The following is a 19,069-nucleotide window of genomic DNA, read 5'->3' as shown; positions in this document are numbered from 1 at the left end:
ATATATATATATACACACACACACACACACACACACACGCATCAATCCATAGGTATCTTAGTGAAGGAACAAATACTCATTTAAGCTAAGAAGATATATTAGATGCTCCAAAGACATTTTATCTGTGGTTAAAAATCACAACCATCCCTTTTCTTTTAAATTTTATTTGTATTGTAGATTTTTGTACAGAGGATTAATTTACAGAGTTCATTCTACTTTGGAGACTATTTTTAATTTGCATATAACAACATATTCATTAAGGCTTCTTATATACTTAAAAAAAATGTTCAGCAGTTGTATTTTTTTTGATTTGCTGGTCTGTTGCATGGCTCTATGGTGGAAGTAAAGAAATGTAATACTTTAAGGAACATATAAATTGGGGGTAGTCAGGTGTCTTTTTTAATAGATAAGGACTAATAATATCAGGCAGTTTTTGATGAATACTTATTGAATGATGTAGAAAATGGGTGTTTTAAGAGTTCAGGAAAGGGTATGGCCGACTACAGTGGCCTGGGAAGGGCTCATTGAAGAAAAAACATTGGAATTGTTCTTGGAAGGGTTTGTTGGTATTTATTTAGGAGAGAAGGTAATCTAGATTAGGCCTTTTAGAAATGAGAATGCCCACATATATTAAGGGAAGAGTTAAGTAATTTTGATTGCAGTGTTGGGTTCACATTTGAGAGAATAAGATACACTTGGAAATATGTATTGAAGTCAGAATATTGTAGACGATGAAAGGAGTAGCCTTCTGATGATAGCAGCAGTGTTTTAGGACTGTCTGTTGATAGTATGTGAGGAGGGCTGGAAGGGTAAGAGATGAGAGACAGAAAATTCAGTGAATACTAATTGAACTAAGTTGGTGGCTGTCAAAATGGACAGAAATGGGCAAACTAGGAGAGAGTTGAGGAACAGTCATTAATGATCTTGAGGACTAATTCCTTTATGGGCACAAAGGGTATGGGAATGTATCAAAAGATGGTCCTGAAGTTTTAAACCTGAAAAGTAGTGAAAATAAGAAACTACCAACAAAAAGAAGACAGAAGGAATTAATGCTTTTGTGGGAAGATGATTTAGGTTTCAGAGAAGTTGATTTTGTTAGTGAAATATGTGAATATATATCAAGCATGCAGTCACAGATGTGGGACTAGAGCTCAGGAGAGAAATGAGGAATAAATCACATTGTGATAAAGGAAACAGTAGATGTAAAGGCTACTTTTTAAAGTTTGGAACCCAAAGACAAAAGGAAAATAAGATTATAGATATAGCATGAGGACCAATGCAAGATTTTTGTTGAGAAAGTAGGATAAGTATGTGTTTGCAGATTGAAAGCAGAAGTGGGTGGATAGGAATAGACTAACAATGCTGAGTGGTAACAATTAAAGGGACTTTACTGATGATGAGAAAAAGCAAAATGATTTTAAAATACCTGTGTTTTGAGGTCAGTATTTTATTACACAAGGCCTTAATCATTGGATTCTAGGACAGCAAGTCCTCAAAAGAGTTACTTGGATTAATGCATTTTCACGCTTTAGTAGAAACATCGCTGTGTCATGTTGGTGTTAACCATCTGAAATATGAGTGAAACAATGCATTTCTATACATCTTTCTGTGTTATTTTAATTTGAAATTCTTTTCTGGTTTACTGGTCTTTTTGATCACAGATTGCTGAAAATCTTATTAGTAGCAGTGACAAATATACAATATAATTTAGTCCCTGAGTTGAGTTGTTCCTAGAGACCCAACCCAATATTCTCCCTGACCATTGGATAGTTTGGGTGATGTATTAACAGAGATAGTATTTATCATTATATTATTTCATTCACATACTAAATAATACTCTAGTGGCTTCATAAATAAATAAAAAATATTTACCAGTCTATTGACATGTTTTATACTTTCCAGGTGCAATCCTTATTGGATTGAAATAAGAAAATGAAATAAAGTCCATTTACTGCCACCTATGGACCTGTGCTTATTTAGGTGCTCTTGTGTTAAGTGCATATATATTTACTATTGTTATATTCTCTTGCAGAATTGACCCTTAATTAATGACCTTTTTTTTATCTTTTTTACAGTTTTTGACTTAAAGTCTATTTTGTCTGGTATTGGTATAGCAAATCCTACTCTGTTGTGTTTTCCATTTGTATGAATAACTTTTTCCATATCTTTACTTTTAGTCCATGTGTCTTTATAGGCAAAGTGAGTTTCTTGCATGCACCACATTACTGGGTCTTATTTATGTATTTATTTATTTGTTATTTTTTAGACAGAGTCTCACTCTGTTGCCGAGGCTGGAGTGCAGTGGCGTGATCTCGGCTCACTGCAAGCTCTGCCTCCCGGGTTCATGCCATCCTCCTGCCTCAGCCTCCCTAGTAGCTGGGAGTACAGGCGCCCACTACCACGCCCAGCTAATTTTTTGTATTTTTAGTAGAGACAGGGTTTCACCATGTTAGCCAGGATGCTCTCAATCTCCTGATCTCATGATCTGCCCTCCTCCGCCTCCCAAAGTCCCAAAGTGCTGGGATTACAGGTGTGAGCCACCACACCCGGCCTGGGTCTTGTTTTTTAATTTATTCAGCTACTGTGTATCTAATCAGGGAATTTAGTTCGTTTACACTGTGTTATTATTGATAGGTAAGGACTTACTGCTGGTATTTTGTTACTTGTTTTCTAGTCATTTTGTAACTCTTCCTTCTTATTGTCTTTGTGGTTACATGATCTCTCTGGTAGCATGTTTCAATTTGCTGCCTTTTGTTTTTAGTGTATTTGTTATGGGTTTTTGCTTTGTGATAATTCTTAGATTTTAAATTGGATTGATTTTATAAGTAGAACCTGTTGGCAGTAGTCAATTTTTTAATTTTTTAATTTTTTTGAGACAGAGTCTCACTCTGTCACCCAGGCTGGAGTGCAGTGGCGTGATCTCAGCCCATTGCAACCTCTGCTTCAAGTGATTCTTGTGCTTCAGCCTCCCAAGTAGCTGGGACTACACTTGTGCACCATCATACCCAGTCAATTTTTTTTTTTTTTTTAAGTAGAGATAAGGTTTCACTATGTTGGTCAGGCTGGTCTCGAACTTCTGGCCTCAAGTGACACTCCTACCTCAGCCTCCCAAAGTGCTGGGATTACAGGCATGAGCCACTTTGCCTACCTAGTAGTCGATTTTTTAAAAGGCAATTGCTTTTCTTCTGTTGAAGCTCTCAAATGAGTAGTGGCTATGAAAATTCTTTGTAGGTCAGGACTTCTTAGCTTCCTGTGGCCTTTCTGTATCTCTTATTGGCAGGTTTGTTGTAGTGTTTATCCACTATGTGTAATAGTGAGTGGTAAGAGCATGGACTTCCTAGTCCACTAGGGATCACTTTACAGCTCTTGAACCTCTGTAAGCCCCATTTCTTTGTTTATAATCTGTGAATTTATCTGATAAAATTCCGTGCTTTAAAAGAGATAATACATTTTACATGGATTAACATGTTGCCTGCATCATAGTAAGCCCTGAGTAAATGTTATGGCATTGCTGCTAATGCTGCTGTAGTTCAGAATAGTGAGGATTAAATTGTGATTAAAGAGGAATGTTGATTCACTCACTCAGCACAATATGTAGCACATAGTAGATACTCAATAAAAACGTTCCTTTTACTCCCATGTTCAGATGCCCACCACACCTCTTCCCTATATGAATAGGTAACAAGTAAATGACTTACCAGCTATAATGAATCTTTTCTTAGATCCCCAACTAGGAAAATTAATGACCAGGTTAATATATTCCTGAATGTCAAGCATGAGGTTTTAGAATTAGATTTGCATGGTTTTAAAATAGTTTTTCTTAATAGCACATTAAAAATGTATATATTAACATTAACTTGTTTATCTGGTTGCACAGATGCTGTTAACTGAGTACTTGGATATGAAAAATACTCGTACGGCTTCTGAACCATCAGCTCAACTAAGCTATGCCAGCACTGGACGAGAGTTTGCAGCCTTTTTTGCCAAGAAGAAACCTCAAAGGCCAAAAAATTCTCTTTTCAAGTAAGTATTATTCTGCTGTTAAGATAATAGGTTTTAAGAATTCTTAGACTGAAGTAAGATGGCTTCCTACTTTATTGATAGCCATAACTTTCTCTAGCTTAAGTTGATTGAAGTAATTTAGAGGAGGTGAATATATGTTGAGTTTTATTTATTTTTGTTTTCTGTCAGGTGAAGTGGCTGTTTTGGGTATGGTGACTGGACTACCTGGAACTCCTAATAAAAATTTCTGGAACTTGTTTCAGGGAAGTTTTATTTAAAATTAAGAGAAATGAAACTCCCCAGTTGTTTCTGGGGAATTTTATATGAAATGAAAGGAAATGAAATATGTCAGCCTTGAAAAAGCCCCAAGAGCCAAGAAACAACCTTTGTTAATAAAGTTATGCAAATGTTTCTAGCTAAGCAGTATTGGGCCTTATGTGGTTACTTGTTTAATAAAAGAACAATCTGGGTTTTTTTTTTTTTTCCTAATTATTACCTTAGTTAACTCCACCAAGCCGTGTGCCCAAAGTGTGTATCTCTTGGCAACAGCTAATAGTTAATAATATTGATAATAACTTCAATAATAACAGCTACCATTGATTGTTTCCTAGGTATCAGGCAGTATACTGGGTGAGTTTCCCAAAATAATCTCAATTAAACATACTTTAAATTGGATTATACTAAATTTCAGCAGCAGCAGTAGTAGCTAACGTTTATTGAGTTCTTACTAAGTGCTAATCAAGGCATTACATTATTTTCATAGATTATTTTATTTACTAATTACAACAACCTTATAGGCAAGGGTTGTATACTTTGTATACATAAAAAAAATTGAGACATGAATGCTTAAGGAATTTATATAAGGTCGCATAGCTAACATGTGGTAGAAGGAGGATTTAAATCCTGGCAGTCTTACTTTAGATCTGTTTCTTTTGAGGGTTTAGTAGATATTTAAGAAGTTGTGTCTGTAAATATAAGCATATAAAGTGACCACCACAGAAGTATCCCAGTATATTGAATTTGTTCTTTTTCACTAGTTGGAGCTCTAATACCTTCTATTGATTCACATTTGAGGCTTGTTTTTGTCTTAGATTTGTAGTGTTTTTAATAATTAAAGAAAGCTTCAACAGTTTATTTATTTTGTGATCTAGCAGAGAGATTTATTTAGTATGTCCCTGCCAGAAATGAAATCTATTCCATTTATTGAATGCATTCCTTTTTAAATAGTTTTATTCGGAGAGTAGCTGCAATATCAGTTAAAATGCTTTAGGCTGCAAGTAACATAAAACCTTAAGTACAACAGGTTGAACTATAGGAAAGTTACTATCTCACATAACAGGGATGAATGTGGAGGTTTCCTTAATTCAACTGTACAGTATCGTAAAGGACTCAGCCCTTTCCATCTCTCTGTATTGCCATTCTCAACACATTAGTAATGTTTTCTATTGTGATCACGAGGTGTGTCCAGTCCACTAAAGACAGTGTGGGCAAGAAAATAGCATGTGATTCTCCCTGTGAATCTGTCTCTTTAAAAAAACATATAGACTTTATTTTTAGAACAGTTTTAACTTTATAGAAAAGTAGAGCAGGAAACACAGAGAGTTCCTTTATATTCCCCCGTTCTCGTTTTACCCTATTAACATCTGGTATTAGCATGGTCTGTTTGTTAGAATTGATGAACCAGTATTGACATGTCATTATTAACTAAATTCCATAGTTTACATTAGGGTTTACTCTTTGCGTTGTACAGTTCAATGGGTTTTCACAAAGGCATAAGGTCATGTATCCACCATTACAGTGTCATGCAGAACAGTTTCACTGCCCTAAACATCTTCCATTCACCACATACTCATCCCTCCACCCTCCCTAACCCCTGGCAACCTCTGATCTTTTGACTATCTCCACAGGCTTTGCTTCTTCCAGAATGTCGTATAGTCAGAATCAGTGTTTAGCCTTTTCAGAATGGCTTCTTTCACTTAGCAATATGCATTTAAATTTCTTCCACATCTTTTTGTGGCTTGGTAGATGTCTCTTTGTGTTGCTGAGTAACATTCCTTTGTGTGGATATGCCATAGCTTGCTTATTTACCTATTGAAGGACATTTTGGTTGCTTCCAACTTCTGGCAATCATGAATAAAGCTGCTCTAAACACTCATGTACAGGTTTTGGTGTGACATAACTTTTCAACTCATTTTTGTAAATACCTGGGAGCAACATTGCTGGATCATTTGGTAATACTATGTTTAGCTTCATAAGACACTGTCAAACTGTCTTCTAAAGTGGCTGTACCATTTTAAATATTTTTAAATTAGTACTTATTAATTATCAATTTATTAGTCATTTCTGCTAGTGACAAAACTCTTTGGTAAGTTCCTATTAAGCTCTAGGATTGGGTCATAAGCCCATTCCTAAACTAGTCACTGGCAAGGGGAAGCAGATCTCAGTGGTTGTCTTAAACTAGTCAGGTTCCTCTCTGGTGCTAGGTTTCCAGCTGGAGAGGAAGCCACTTTTTCTGAGCACATGACTGAGTAAAGAGCAAGGAAGTAGAATGCCCAGATGGAATCAGAGCTATACCAGCAAGCACAAAGATAGTAGAAGGAAAAGGTAGTTGGTAGAGGCAACTGACACTGTCTCAAATGCGCCTCACCAGGCTCTTTTCTTGTCTTGTCTTTTCTTTTCTTTTCTCTTCTTTTCTCTTCTTCTCTCCTCTCCTCTTCTCTTTTTTCTTTTCTCTATTTCTAGCTCAATTGAACCTTCTAAATATGGAATCATTGCAGAAAGCAGGCTTTAGGGTTTTTAGAGTTCATGCTCTCAACCATCACTCTGACTTTCAGCCTCAGTCAGACGGCATACACATTTTCAAACATTTAGCCAGTGCTTCTGAAGTTGTGGTATTGGAAAAAGAAATTGTTGGAAATGAACAAATTGTCTTAAATAATTATTACACATTTATTATTATTGGGCAGTAATGAAACATCACAGAGACACAGAATTAGGCCGTTATTACAGATATATCTGTTTCCAGTCTTGGTTCTATCATTGAGCCCATGTGAGTCTGGGCAGGTCTCAGTGCCTCTGGCTATAAAATAAGGAGGTGAGACTCAATCTCTAGTGCCTCTTTTACTGCAAAATTATATCAATCTGTGACTTGTCGCAGACATAAAAAGAATTCCTGAGTAGCAAAAATACATCAAGTCATAAAGGATTAAGGTTTTGCCGAGCTGTAATCTGTTTTTATCACATATGTGAAGGACTTTATTACCCTCTTTAATTGCCCTTAGCTAAGGTTAATTAAGTTTGTTTAAGTCCTGCCTTATTGTGCTATGTGTGCCTCTCTATTCTTTGCTTAAGAGTTTATTTTTTTTTTCTTTGTCATATCTGATCAATAGCTGTCAGCATGCTTTTTGGAGGTCAGTGGCTTCTTTTCTGCCCTTGACTGGCAGGTGGCGTGTTTGAAGTACTGCACACTTTGCCTGCTTTCCGGCTGTTAGTACCCTCTTAGTTCTTGGCAGGGTGCAGAGAGGGGATCAAGTAACCCAAGTGTTTCCCTCACAGACTGACATTCATCTTGGTATTCATCTTCCTTGTCAAGGAAAGGATAAAGAAGGCATAATTGAGAAAATGATGGTGTGCCTGCCTTGTTGCCAGAAACCTATCCCATTAGCACTGTTGCTTGTACTATGTTGCTGCTTACCCCTTAGTGGCAGTCATTCATAGAAGGATTCCTCCGTCTGGCAGGTTGTTATCCTGCCTTTGAAATCTCAGTTTGAAATGGAATCTCTTAGCACATCAAAGGATTTACTGTTTGATATGTCATAATTTTATCTGTTTTTTTCTTACTTGCACGTTTCTCTTAAGACTGATTTGTTTTTGTTATTTCTTTTTATAGTTATTATTTTAGGTTTTAGAAACCTGTTCTTTGTCATGAGTCTCTCGTTCTCCTTCCTTCACCAGTGTTTCTAACCTCTGAAATAGTTCCTGGGTAGGTGTGAACAAATATTGCGTAGCTTGGTATTTTTGAGAGTATTTTATATGGTAGGCAGCAGGTCAAAAAACTAGCAGTCATTCAGAGAAGAAACTGTTTTTTAGGCCATTTAGGGAGAGACCATAGCTGCCTTGCTTTTCTGGTGCCATTTTTCAGCTACATTTCTAGTATGTCCTTTGTCTAGTCCTCTACCTATGGGAGTTAGGCGCGAGTTCTGCTATGAGGAGCCAGTGTGTCTGTGTTGGCAGATGGCAGTCACTGGTGACTTTTGAGCTGGATGGTAACGTAATTAGAATGACTTCATAGGATGCTCTCATTGCTGTATGTATAAGGATCCTGGCAAAGGCTGATAGGGGTCTGAAAGCAAAAGGAAGTTGGGGCAGATCAGAGTTGTACCAGTTGAAATGGAGAATTAGCAAAAGATCCAAATACGGTTGTAATGGAGCCTTAGGCAGGAATATCATTCATAAATCAAGGTCTGTGGCAGCTGGCCCTGGCCCTGTCATGGTATAGCCAAAGTGTCTTCATCACAGAACGTCGGGGAGCACCACATAGACCAGAGTAGAATACTTGTGGAATACAGAGCTGGTCAGCCCTTACTCATTTTATACTTGCTTGTCTGTTTCCCCTGTGTTTCTCTGCAGGTTCGAATCGTCCTCCCATGCCATCAGTATGAGCGCCTATCTGCGAGAACAGAGAAGGGAACTCTATAGTCGGAGTGGAGAACTGCAAGGTGGGTGATTGATTTTTCTCTGGAAAAATTAATTTTCTGGAGGAATATCTCCTTTATTGCGTGTAAGTTTGTTTCCTGAATTCACAAGATCCTTTCAAGATAACAAACACTTAATGACTTAATAATTTATTTCGTCTATAATTTCCCAGTATCTGCTGCCAAGCAGGTAAAACATTACTGTGGCCATAGAACTCATAAACCTGCGACTGTTCAACTGGGAATTCAAAGCAAAAAGAGATGAGGCCAGGCTTGTCTTGCTTAAACAGAAGACCCGAGTCCAGTCAGAGTCTAGGAGAATGCTGGTCTTCTGCGACTGCCACTGTTACTTCTAATTGCTGTTTTTGACACCTTCTAGAATATTACAGGAGTACCTGAGATTTGGGAAAGGGAAAATGCAACCACTGTCATTATTGAAAGGGAAAAAGATTCCTCTAAATAGTATGTTATAATCGACATAACTGTGATACACAGGATCTTTGATAACCATGTGTGGTTACCAAAGAGTTGTAAGCTGAGGAAGAAAATATTTAGAAAATAAATGCAATATAAATAAATATATTAGACTGATAACATTTCCTTCTGTGACAAAAAGAAGGAAATGTAATGAGTTAAGAAAGATTTAGAGGTCAGGTGTGGTGACTAACACCTGTAATCCCCGCACTTTGGGAGACTGAGGTGGGCAGATCACTTGAGTCCAGGAGTTCAAGACCAGCCTGGATGACATGGTGAAGCCCTGTTTCTATAAAAAGATACAAAAATTAGTTGGGCATGGTGGCATGTGCGTATTCCCAGCTTCTCAGGAGGCTGAGGTGAGATTGCTTGAGCCTGAAAGGCAGAGGTTGCAGTGAGCTGAGATCATGCCACGGCACTTCAACCTGGGTGACAAAGTGAGACCACAGTTCAAAAAAAAAAAAAATGGTGAGGGCCTGCTAAGTGTAAGACATCTTAGGTGTTGGAAGTAATAGAAGTTGGGTACAAAGAAATATAAAGCCTAAAGATCTAGTTATGAAAGTAAAGTATACATATGTGTGTGTGCATAAATACATACACGCACACGTCAATAACAATATCAGGAAGTAAATACTAACAACTGAGTGTGTGGTATGGATAAATTGCTAGAGAAATTACAAGAAAGGAGTGATTACATAAATTATTTTATAACTCTGGGCGTTTCTCCATGAGGGATGGGAACAAATAGTTTTACTGTCTTTGGTACATTGGAAACACTTAGCATTTTGCAGTGACTGGCCTGTGTAATTAAATATTTAGTTTTTAAGACTCCTTATTCTATACCACAAGACTATGAAGTAACCACTCAACCTTTCTTGATTTAAAGACTATTGCCTTGTCATTCCTAACTTCACCTTTGTTATTAATAGAATAACCTCTAAGTTTTTTCAGAGATGCTGCTGTGCTCTCTCATAGTTACATCACAGTGATAGTTCTACAGCCCATATATGTGGTCACCAGAAGTAAAAGCCTAGAAGTATGTTTAGGGTATTAGGAAGAGGAGATTAGCCTACCAACATTTTATTTAATATGAAAGGGTTGTCATGCATTCTGGAAGACATGCAACGTGCATGTCGAGAGTCTTGATGAAGAGGAGTACAGACAGTCATTAGACCTGGAACAAGTGAAAGAACAGAAAGGAGTGAAGGAGGAGGGTGACCCATGCTCTGGCAGGCTGCTGCCTCCCAGGAGAAGAGGCTGGGCTGCCGACAGTGAAAGGAAATGATGATAACAGAACATACATTCTTGCAGGAGGTAGGATTGTGCTTGAACTGCCCTTAGCAGCTTATCTAAGGTTAGTGTATCTTCACATTCACGGTGTCCTAATTTTAATTTCTCTTCAGAGTTGCCTTAAGGAACAGTTTACATTTGCCTCCATATTTTCTCTCCACCTGTCTTCTAATACACATACATTTATTTGATGGTGACAAAGCGTCTCCTTTCTTCTTTTTTAGGTTGAGTCCTGATTATTTTCTTTCTTAAAAATTGATAAACATCTGTTACAGCAGTTATAAGGTCCCAGCTAAATTGAGTGGAAAGTAGAGTTCTATGTGCTCTTGTCCCCACACATGCCCACCTTCTTCCAGTGTCGACATCCAGCAGCACAGTGCAGCCTTCCATTTGACCCTTCCAGATAAACAAGCAGAACATGTCCCTGTGGTTACGTAGGGACCAAGGACCTCTCATCGCTCACTCACACTCAAGCATAATTAGTCAACAAGGGCACAAGACTGGTGGCAGATTCTTTCTGCTTGTGTGAGTGAGAATGGAGAGCACTCTGTGCGGCAGCCATGGGAAGGCTTTTCAGCCCCGCCCCAGTGGTCCACGCTCTCTTGAGAGACAGTGTAGGGTGGCAGTGCAGAGTAGGCGGCTCTGGGCCCAGGTTGCTTCTGTTTAGGAACCTAGCTCCCCAGCACTCTCTTTGTAACCTCCGGCAAGTTCCATGGTCTCTGTGCCTCTTTTTCCTTTTCTCTAAATGGGAATAAAAGAACACTCCCAACTTCATGAGGTGGTCATGAAAATTAGGTGAATTAAGCTAGGAAGTGTTTCAAAAGGTGTCTGACATACACTGGATGCTATGCCTTTCTTCTTCTCCTCTTTTCTAGTATTGTGGTGTGACTTCAGAGTTTTCACACACATTCTGTTTGTCCTTTCTGTCATCTGTATATGGCTAAGCCCTCCTGAGCTTTCCAAGTTAAATTTAGGTGTCACTCATTCAGATGGGCTTCCCTGCTTGTCCCTCCTCTCTCAGCCTGTCACAAATACACACACATTCTGGGGTTGTGGCCCCTGCTGTGTGTTACTGCCACATCTTTAATGATGTTCTGCTGAGTACTTTCCATACTGCATTGTGGAACAATGCTCTCTTGTTTGAGTTTGCCACAAAACTATAAGCTCCAAGGGTAAAATACTATTTTATTTCCTGTGTTTTGCACAGCACCTGGTACAAGAAATGTTTGATAAATACTGGTTGACTTAGTGACAGAATGAATGAGGACAGTTAGGATCTAAAATAGGATAGAGAGCACCATGGAGAGGCAGGAAGGGCCTGAAAGGAGCCACTTTCAGCTTTATAGTTTTCCATTAGTCTTTAAGTTGAAGGCAAAGTAGAGGGTATACATACGTGGTTTTGTCCTCTGCAGTTATAAGCTTTATTAAGTAGAAATATTGCCCTTGAGCTCTCTGGCCCAGGACAAAACTACTGTATGTAATTGAAAAACATTTTAAAATCTAAGTGACAGAGAAATTTTACTCTGTGAGGATGGTTAATGGAGAAATCACTATAATCTAACTAGGAATTTTCCCATCCTTCAAAAATTTAATTGAAATATGGGCTTTCAAGCACAAATCAATTGAACTTACCAGTTTTTAGCAAGGAATATTTCTGGTTACAACAGAAAAAAAGTAATAGTTAGCAAGCACATTATGTTCCTAATAACCATTAAAAATACTTTAGGTGAACTGACATATTACACACTCGGTGAGAGAATGAATCAGTGGACCAGTTTTTGTAAAAGTCTGATGATGATTCATTCAGGAGGGAAAGTTTCTCTGATGAATGCTTTTAACATTTCAACAGGAAAAAAAGAGAAGAAAATCATACCTGTCTTCCATTAAAAACTGCTGTCCTTTTTCAATTATTCCATTAATCTGACTGGTCCAAGGACCACAATGAGATTTGCATTTCAACCTATCCCTGAAAAGGCATCATAATTGAATAATTCAGTGAAACCATAAGAGACTAGGGGAAGATTTTTGTTTATTCTGTTAACACCATATAGCGGCAGGTTTCCTTCCCAGTAGTTTTGGTTCATAGGTCAACTTTTCCTTCCATCGCAGGGGAGCGGCAAAGAAATCCACCAGAAAGACAAAGTCACATTAAAAAGCTCAAATTTTACAAAAGTTAAGTTCCTGCCAACATTTTCAATTTATCATACAATTAGAGATGTTACTCAGTCTAACAACACCCAAGGGGATAAAAGGATTAAACAAATGAGATTTCTTTGGTGTTATCAACCCATCTCAATAGGCTCTAACTGTTATGGTACAGATGGTTCATTATATAGTCTGCTGTTGGCAGTTGGGCTGCAGAGATGCGGGTGCTGCTTCAAAATGTGTGAGATACCAGGTGGAAATCTAACTTGTGGATGTGTCAGTGTTAATCATGGGCTTCCTGTGGTTTTAGCCTCTGCCGTTTCATTGTACTTAGACAGCAGTGTTGGGAGTGAAGAAAGATACAAGTTTTAATGAACATTTAATTTGAATATAGCTTCTCAGGTTTAATGTATAATTCTTCAGGGGAATAGCTAATTGATGAACACATTATCTGGTGAGGGTTAAACACAAAAAACAAAAAACAATCTAAAGACTGCCAGTCATGACCAAAATAAGCTCACGGGTTTATCAGTGACATTCTGCCTCAGATTTCTCATAGGAAAAAATTAGAACTGTTATCAGTCCTGACTACTTTAGGGGAATGTTGTGACTATTAACTTAAATATTAAATTATTAATATTAAAAATTTCTACATTAGAAACATTAGCAATGTTGATTTAAATGATAAAGTGGTGTTTTAAAAAATCATCTTGGGCCAGACACAGTGTCTTATACCTGTAATCCCAGCACTTTGGGAGGCCCAGGTGGGCAGATCACTTGAGGTCAGGAGTTCGAGACCAGCATGGTCAAAATGGTGAAACCCTGTCTCTACTAAAAATGAGAAAATTAGCCTGGTGTGGTGTCAGATGCCTGTAACCCCAGCTACTTGGGAGGCTGAGGCAGGAGAATTGCCTGAACCTGGAAAGTGGAGGTTGCAGTGAGCTGAGATCGCGCCACTGCACTCCAACCTGGGTGACAGAGTGAGACTCCATCTCACAATAAGTAATTAAATAAATAAGTCAGTAAATAAATAAATAAAAATAAAAAAATTATCATCATGGAGTTAAGAGTGCTCCATCTACTTCTTTACTTCCCATTTTCTCTTCAACTGCAGTCCACTGAGTTAGCTCTCCTCCGAGTCACCAGTGGTCTCTGCTTGGCAGACTTAGTATTAGCTTTTTCTGGCATTCATTTCACCTGATCTTTCTGCTGTTTTCCTTTTCTTATCCTCATGTTCTTTCTGAGTCTTGTCAAAAGCCTGTTGGAGTATCTCATGATTTGGTCTTGGGATTTCTTCTGTGCTCACTTTGTAGACTTTCCCCAGATGATCTCAGCCAAGACCAAGCTTCACTCAGTGCCTGAGCACAGCTGACCTCCATGTCTATGTCTTCTGCCCTTTTCTCATTGTTTTCTGACCTTTTCTAGCATCCTATCTCTCCACATTATAATTCTTTATCGCAATATTTAAAACATTTTTCTTATTATACTTTTCTTAATATGTACATGTCTTATTAATTCTTAACTTTCTTCACTTCCCTTGACCCAGAATGCAAGCCTTATTCACGGGTACATTTCAGTACCTTGGATAATGCTTGGCTTGAATTAGGCACTTAAAGACATATATGATGAACACATATGATTCTGTCTTTAATATCTCCTTATTTGTAGGTACAAGCCTACTTATTTGAGAAACCTAGTGGCTGTTTAAATAAACAGACTGGGAGTCCTGTGATTTGTCTTTTCTTATTTTTAAGGATAATAAAGCTCATGAATGAGTAAGAGTATATTAATTGCCATTAATTCAAATAGAAATATATACTCAATTTCCATTATATTTTCTTTTCTATCTCGGGACTGCTTAATACTTCTGTTTTTATTCAATGATATTACCTTTAGAGTGCCATTTTTATTTCCATTAGTTTAATGAGTGGCCTTTCTATAGCCCTGACATTAAAATGTTCTGTAAATCTCCAACCACTTGAGACTTCACTTCTTTAAGATGATTTGCATTACATAGTAAATATGGATATACTGGCATAAGGAAAAACTGAGCTCTTATACTGACCTGACTTGAATTTTCAGAGTTTTTCTCTCTAATGGGTTGTTGGTGATTAGGATTGTGAGTGCTTAATGATATTGTATGTAATTAATCTGTTTGGGGGTGTCTTGCCTTAAGAAAAGGTTTGAGATAGTATTTGAGATAGATTCACTCTGAGTTGATTATCCATTTTTACTAAAAGGATTTATAATAGGAGTCTCTTATATAGCAAGCTGTTCTATAATGGAGCGTTTAAGGCAATAGTTCACTTTCGCACACATTTTTGGGGTCATTTTGATTGAAGTGAGGTGCGTTATTTTGTATAGCAATATTACGCTCATGACATATATTTGTTCTGCAGCCTTAAATATAAGAAGCACTTTCAAAACTTTATACCCTGAAGTTTGATTAGAAAATTCTTTGTAGCCTTCTAGAATTTGCTTAATGACTTCGTTAATAATAACTATGTAACAATATGCAGGGAACATGAAAAAAAAGTACATTTTTTCTTCTGAATATTGCATATAATTATCGCAAAATAACTTTTAATCTTTCATAGTTATCTTTTCTGTCTTAGCCTCTAAAATAGTGTTTAAAAATGATTCCCCTTTTCTTCGTAGATTTATATTCTTGCTTTTTTAAAAGAATGACCTTAACTTACTTATATGTAAGATATGTCTTATAATAAAGTTATAATAGAATTTTTACAAATGCTAATTTCTTTCTCTATCCCTAAGACGTTGTAACTAATAAATATACTTTCCTCAGGTCATGAACAGATTGCATTATTTCAAATCATTTAGGAAATAAAATTATTCTTATGCCAAGATTGTTATCAAGTGTATTACTTTTTAGCCTTAATTGATATGATGTAGAAATTTATTTTATTTAAAAATATTCTTTAGTTATGAATTTAGTTTATACAAATTAGATTTGTTTTCTGAATAAATCTGATCCATGCATTATTTTATCTAGCCAGTAGACAAACCGTGGGTAGCTGAACCATATGGAAGAGACTGGAATTTACAATAACATGGATCTTTGAGAGTACAAAATAACAATCACAAAGCCCATTGCTTAGTAAAGCCTAAGAACCTCACTCTTGAGATAATGATACTTGGTCATCATACAGAACTAGTTGATGAAATCTAACCTTATTTCTAAAAAGATTCTATTCATTCATACAGATGTGAGAAAAGAGGGAATGCTGGTAAATGAAATATATTTGAGTTTTAAAAGTTGAACAAATGCATTTCTCTATATTTATATTATACTTCAATTATAAGGTTTTTTTTTTAAAGCCAAATTTATGGCCAGGGGGTGGTGGCTCACTCCTGCAATCCCATCTCTTTGGGAGGCCAAGGCGGGTGGATCACCTGAGGTCAGTAGTTTGTGACCAGCCTGGCCAATATGGTGAAACCCTGTCTCTACTAAAAATAGAAAAATTAGCTGGGCTTGGTGGTGTGTACCTGTAGTCCTAGCTAGTCGGGAGGCTGAGATAGGAGAATTGCTTGAACCTGGGAGGTGGAGGTTGCAGTGAGCCGAGATCGTGCCACTGTGCTCCAGCCTGGGCGACAGAGTGAGACTCCGTCTCAAAACAAACAAACAAACAAAAAAACACTAAATTTGTGTAAAAAGTTTTTGTTTTCAGAACAAAAACTTCTGAAACGATGCAACAGGGAAATTTAAAAGTTAACTTATATCTCATATTTTTAATTATTTGATTCACATTAGTTTTTTAATAAGGTAGAAATAACAGCTTTGCTCATCTTATTAGACCTTTTTTAGGCCCACAAGAAAGTATATTTTTAGCAATTCTAATAGTTTATGTAATACCAGTCATTATGAGTTAAGCCTTGTTAAAGTACAGAGAAGACCACAAACATTTATGGCATATAGTAAAGAAAGTAATTATTAGAAATGGGTGAAAATGCTAAATAATGAATTTATTATTGTCCCAATAAACACAATTCGTGAGATAATTTTATATTTGAAAATGAAGTTTGGATCCTTTTAAGAATACTAATAATAGAAATTTTCCTTTCTGAAGGGAGCTATTAATTACCAAATTTCAGAGGAAATTTATGTAAACTTGCAGGTAGTGTGATATCTGGAAAATCAAACAATGGATTTTAGTGTTAGAAAGTGCTTTAGAACTCATAGTCTAGTGCTTTTTAAATTCATTTTTAGTTATAGAATTCTTCTTCTGTTTCATCTTATTTCACAGTTCAAGGTAGACAACAGGTGGAAGTGGAGATGGTTTAACAAAGTGGGGTTGAGGATTCAGAGCCCCATCTGCCCCGGCCCCCACTTCATATTTTTCTTTTTCCTTCCTCTGTGTGGGCACCCAGAGTACTATTGAAAACACTGAAGACTCAGAAGCAGACTTATGGAAATATTATATGAGGGAGAAGTGACGTTATAAAGTTTAGGAAGAGAACAGACCAGCCAATAAAGAATGGTGAGACAATTGATCATGCATACAGGAAAAAAAAAAAAAGAAAAGAAATTGGATTTGTACCTCATATCATTTAGGGAAATGAATTTTCTGTTTTTTTGTTTTGTTTGTTTGTTTGTTTGTTTTTTGAGACGGAGTCTCTCTCTGTCGCCCAGGCTGGAGTGCAGTGGCGCTATCTTGGCTCACTGCAAGTTCCGCCTCCCAGGTTCTTGCCATCTTCCTGCCTCAGCCTCCCGAATAGCTGGGACTACAGGCGTCCACCACCACGCCCGGCTAATTTTTTGTATTTTTAGTAGAGATGGAGTTTCACTGTGTTAGCCAGGATGTTCTCGATCTCCTGACCTCATGAGCCGCCCGCCTCGGCCTCCCAAAGTGCTGGGATTACAGGCGTGAGCCACTGTGCCTGGCCGGAAATAAATTTTCAATAGGTTGATAACTCAAATGTGAAAGACAAACCTATTCATAACAACATTATTTTAGTAGCAAAAACTGAGAAACAGCTCAAATACCCATAGAAGGAAGGATGGATATGTAAGTTGTCCTAGAGCCACAAAGTAGAATACTATGTAGCAATGAAAATGAAATGAACTATGCTATACATTGAGTTGGTTGAATCTCAAAAGTAGTCATATAAGAAAATATTAGATTATATATTAAAAATTAGATTATATATAAAAATATATAAACATTTATAATGTAAATCTCTATAAAATCTCTATAAAGTCTAATATATAATATATGAATCTCATATCTTACACATGTAAACTTAATATGTAATATATATATGAATCTAGTATATAATATCTAATATATTTAATATATGTAAAATCTAATGCCATTTGTATGAAGGTCAGAAGCAGACAGGACTGAATAACCTGTTTCATAGGAATATATCCTGTGTGATAAAAAAGTGAAGAAGGTAAGGGCATAAATATAAAACTCAAGGAAGAGATCACCTCTAGAGAGGATGGAGGAGGGATGTAACCAAAGAGAGGAGCTTGTGGGGATTCAAAGATACTAGTAATGTTCTGTTTCTTAAGCTGTTATAGAAATATTGTTGTTTTATTCTTTTAAAAACTGTACAAATGTCATATGTGCTCATACATTTCATAAAATGTACAGATATAAACAGTTTTTAAAGAAGTCTCTTAAAGCTTTAGAGACAAAACCATGTATGTAGTTTAATGTTCCCATTTAGAAATCCAGACCAAATGTGGGGTTTTCTGGACAGCAGCACTTCCGTCGCAACTCTTGGTACGTGCCAAAGCTATCAACTACCCCTGAACTAGTACTGTACCTTAAGTCATTCATGAGAAGACATCTTTGTGGTTAGAAGAGTTTCCTCCCAACTTACCTGTTCCCTCCATCATCCTCCTTCTGGGATGTCAGACACCCAATATTAATTGGAGTCAGCAGCGATTATACTTTTGTTTTCTGTGTTAAATGACTTTCTGTTTATTTATTAATCCTGTGTAGATTTATTGTATGTTTACTTGTGCTGGATACTTCACTAGGCCCTCAGAATAAAATAATGAACAGGACTGTCTTTGAAGGCCAAAAGAAAAGAAAGGGACCATAAATGTGTCACTCAGATGGTCATCTGCCTCCCAGCATTTGTTCTCCCTTTCCTCCAAATCATAGAGTCCCTGATATTTTGCTAGTCACAGAGCCACCCAAAATGGGAACATTTCTAACTTTCCTTGCAGCCAACATGGACATGTAATTTAATTCTGACTAATAGGATGTGATTGAAAGTAATGTGTGTAACTTTGGGTCATGCTCTTAATGGGAAGAAAGGGGCTGTCTTTCTCTCCCAGCCCAGCATGTGTGTGAAGGTATGAATATGAATGGAATGTGGTAAGTCCTCCTCCACCATGCAGGTGAGGCAGCACTGAAGGGAAGCTACAGCAACAAGACAGAGGGAGCCTGGGTTTCTGATACTCTGCAGTGCCATACCTCAAGAACTTC

At 37.1% G+C, this 19,069-nt stretch overlaps 1 protein-coding gene across 3 annotated transcripts in view; it reads left to right on the top strand.

The window, feature by feature from the left end:
• EXOC4 (exocyst complex component 4) overlaps window positions 1–19,069 on the top strand; it is an 870,987-nt gene that overhangs the window by 235,485 nt on the left and 616,433 nt on the right. For 2 of the 3 annotated variants that reach the window (XM_011995827.1, XM_011995828.1), the window contains 2 exons: window positions 3,878–4,023; window positions 8,632–8,720. In XM_011995827.1, coding sequence (XP_011851217.1) covers window positions 3,878–4,023; window positions 8,632–8,720 — 235 coding nt within the window. Of the gene's footprint in view, window positions 1–3,877; window positions 4,024–8,631; window positions 8,721–12,569; window positions 12,720–19,069 lie in introns of those variants that run through there. The other variant, XM_011995829.1, reaches the window with a different exon arrangement.

The sequence above is a fragment of the Mandrillus leucophaeus genome, unplaced genomic scaffold (genome assembly GCF_000951045.1).
Source record: "Mandrillus leucophaeus isolate KB7577 unplaced genomic scaffold, Mleu.le_1.0 Scaffold5, whole genome shotgun sequence".
Classification (NCBI taxonomy): domain Eukaryota; kingdom Metazoa; phylum Chordata; class Mammalia; order Primates; family Cercopithecidae; genus Mandrillus; species Mandrillus leucophaeus.
The sequence above is the reverse complement of the archived record's forward strand: the minus strand, read 5'-3'. Positions and strand labels throughout refer to the sequence as shown.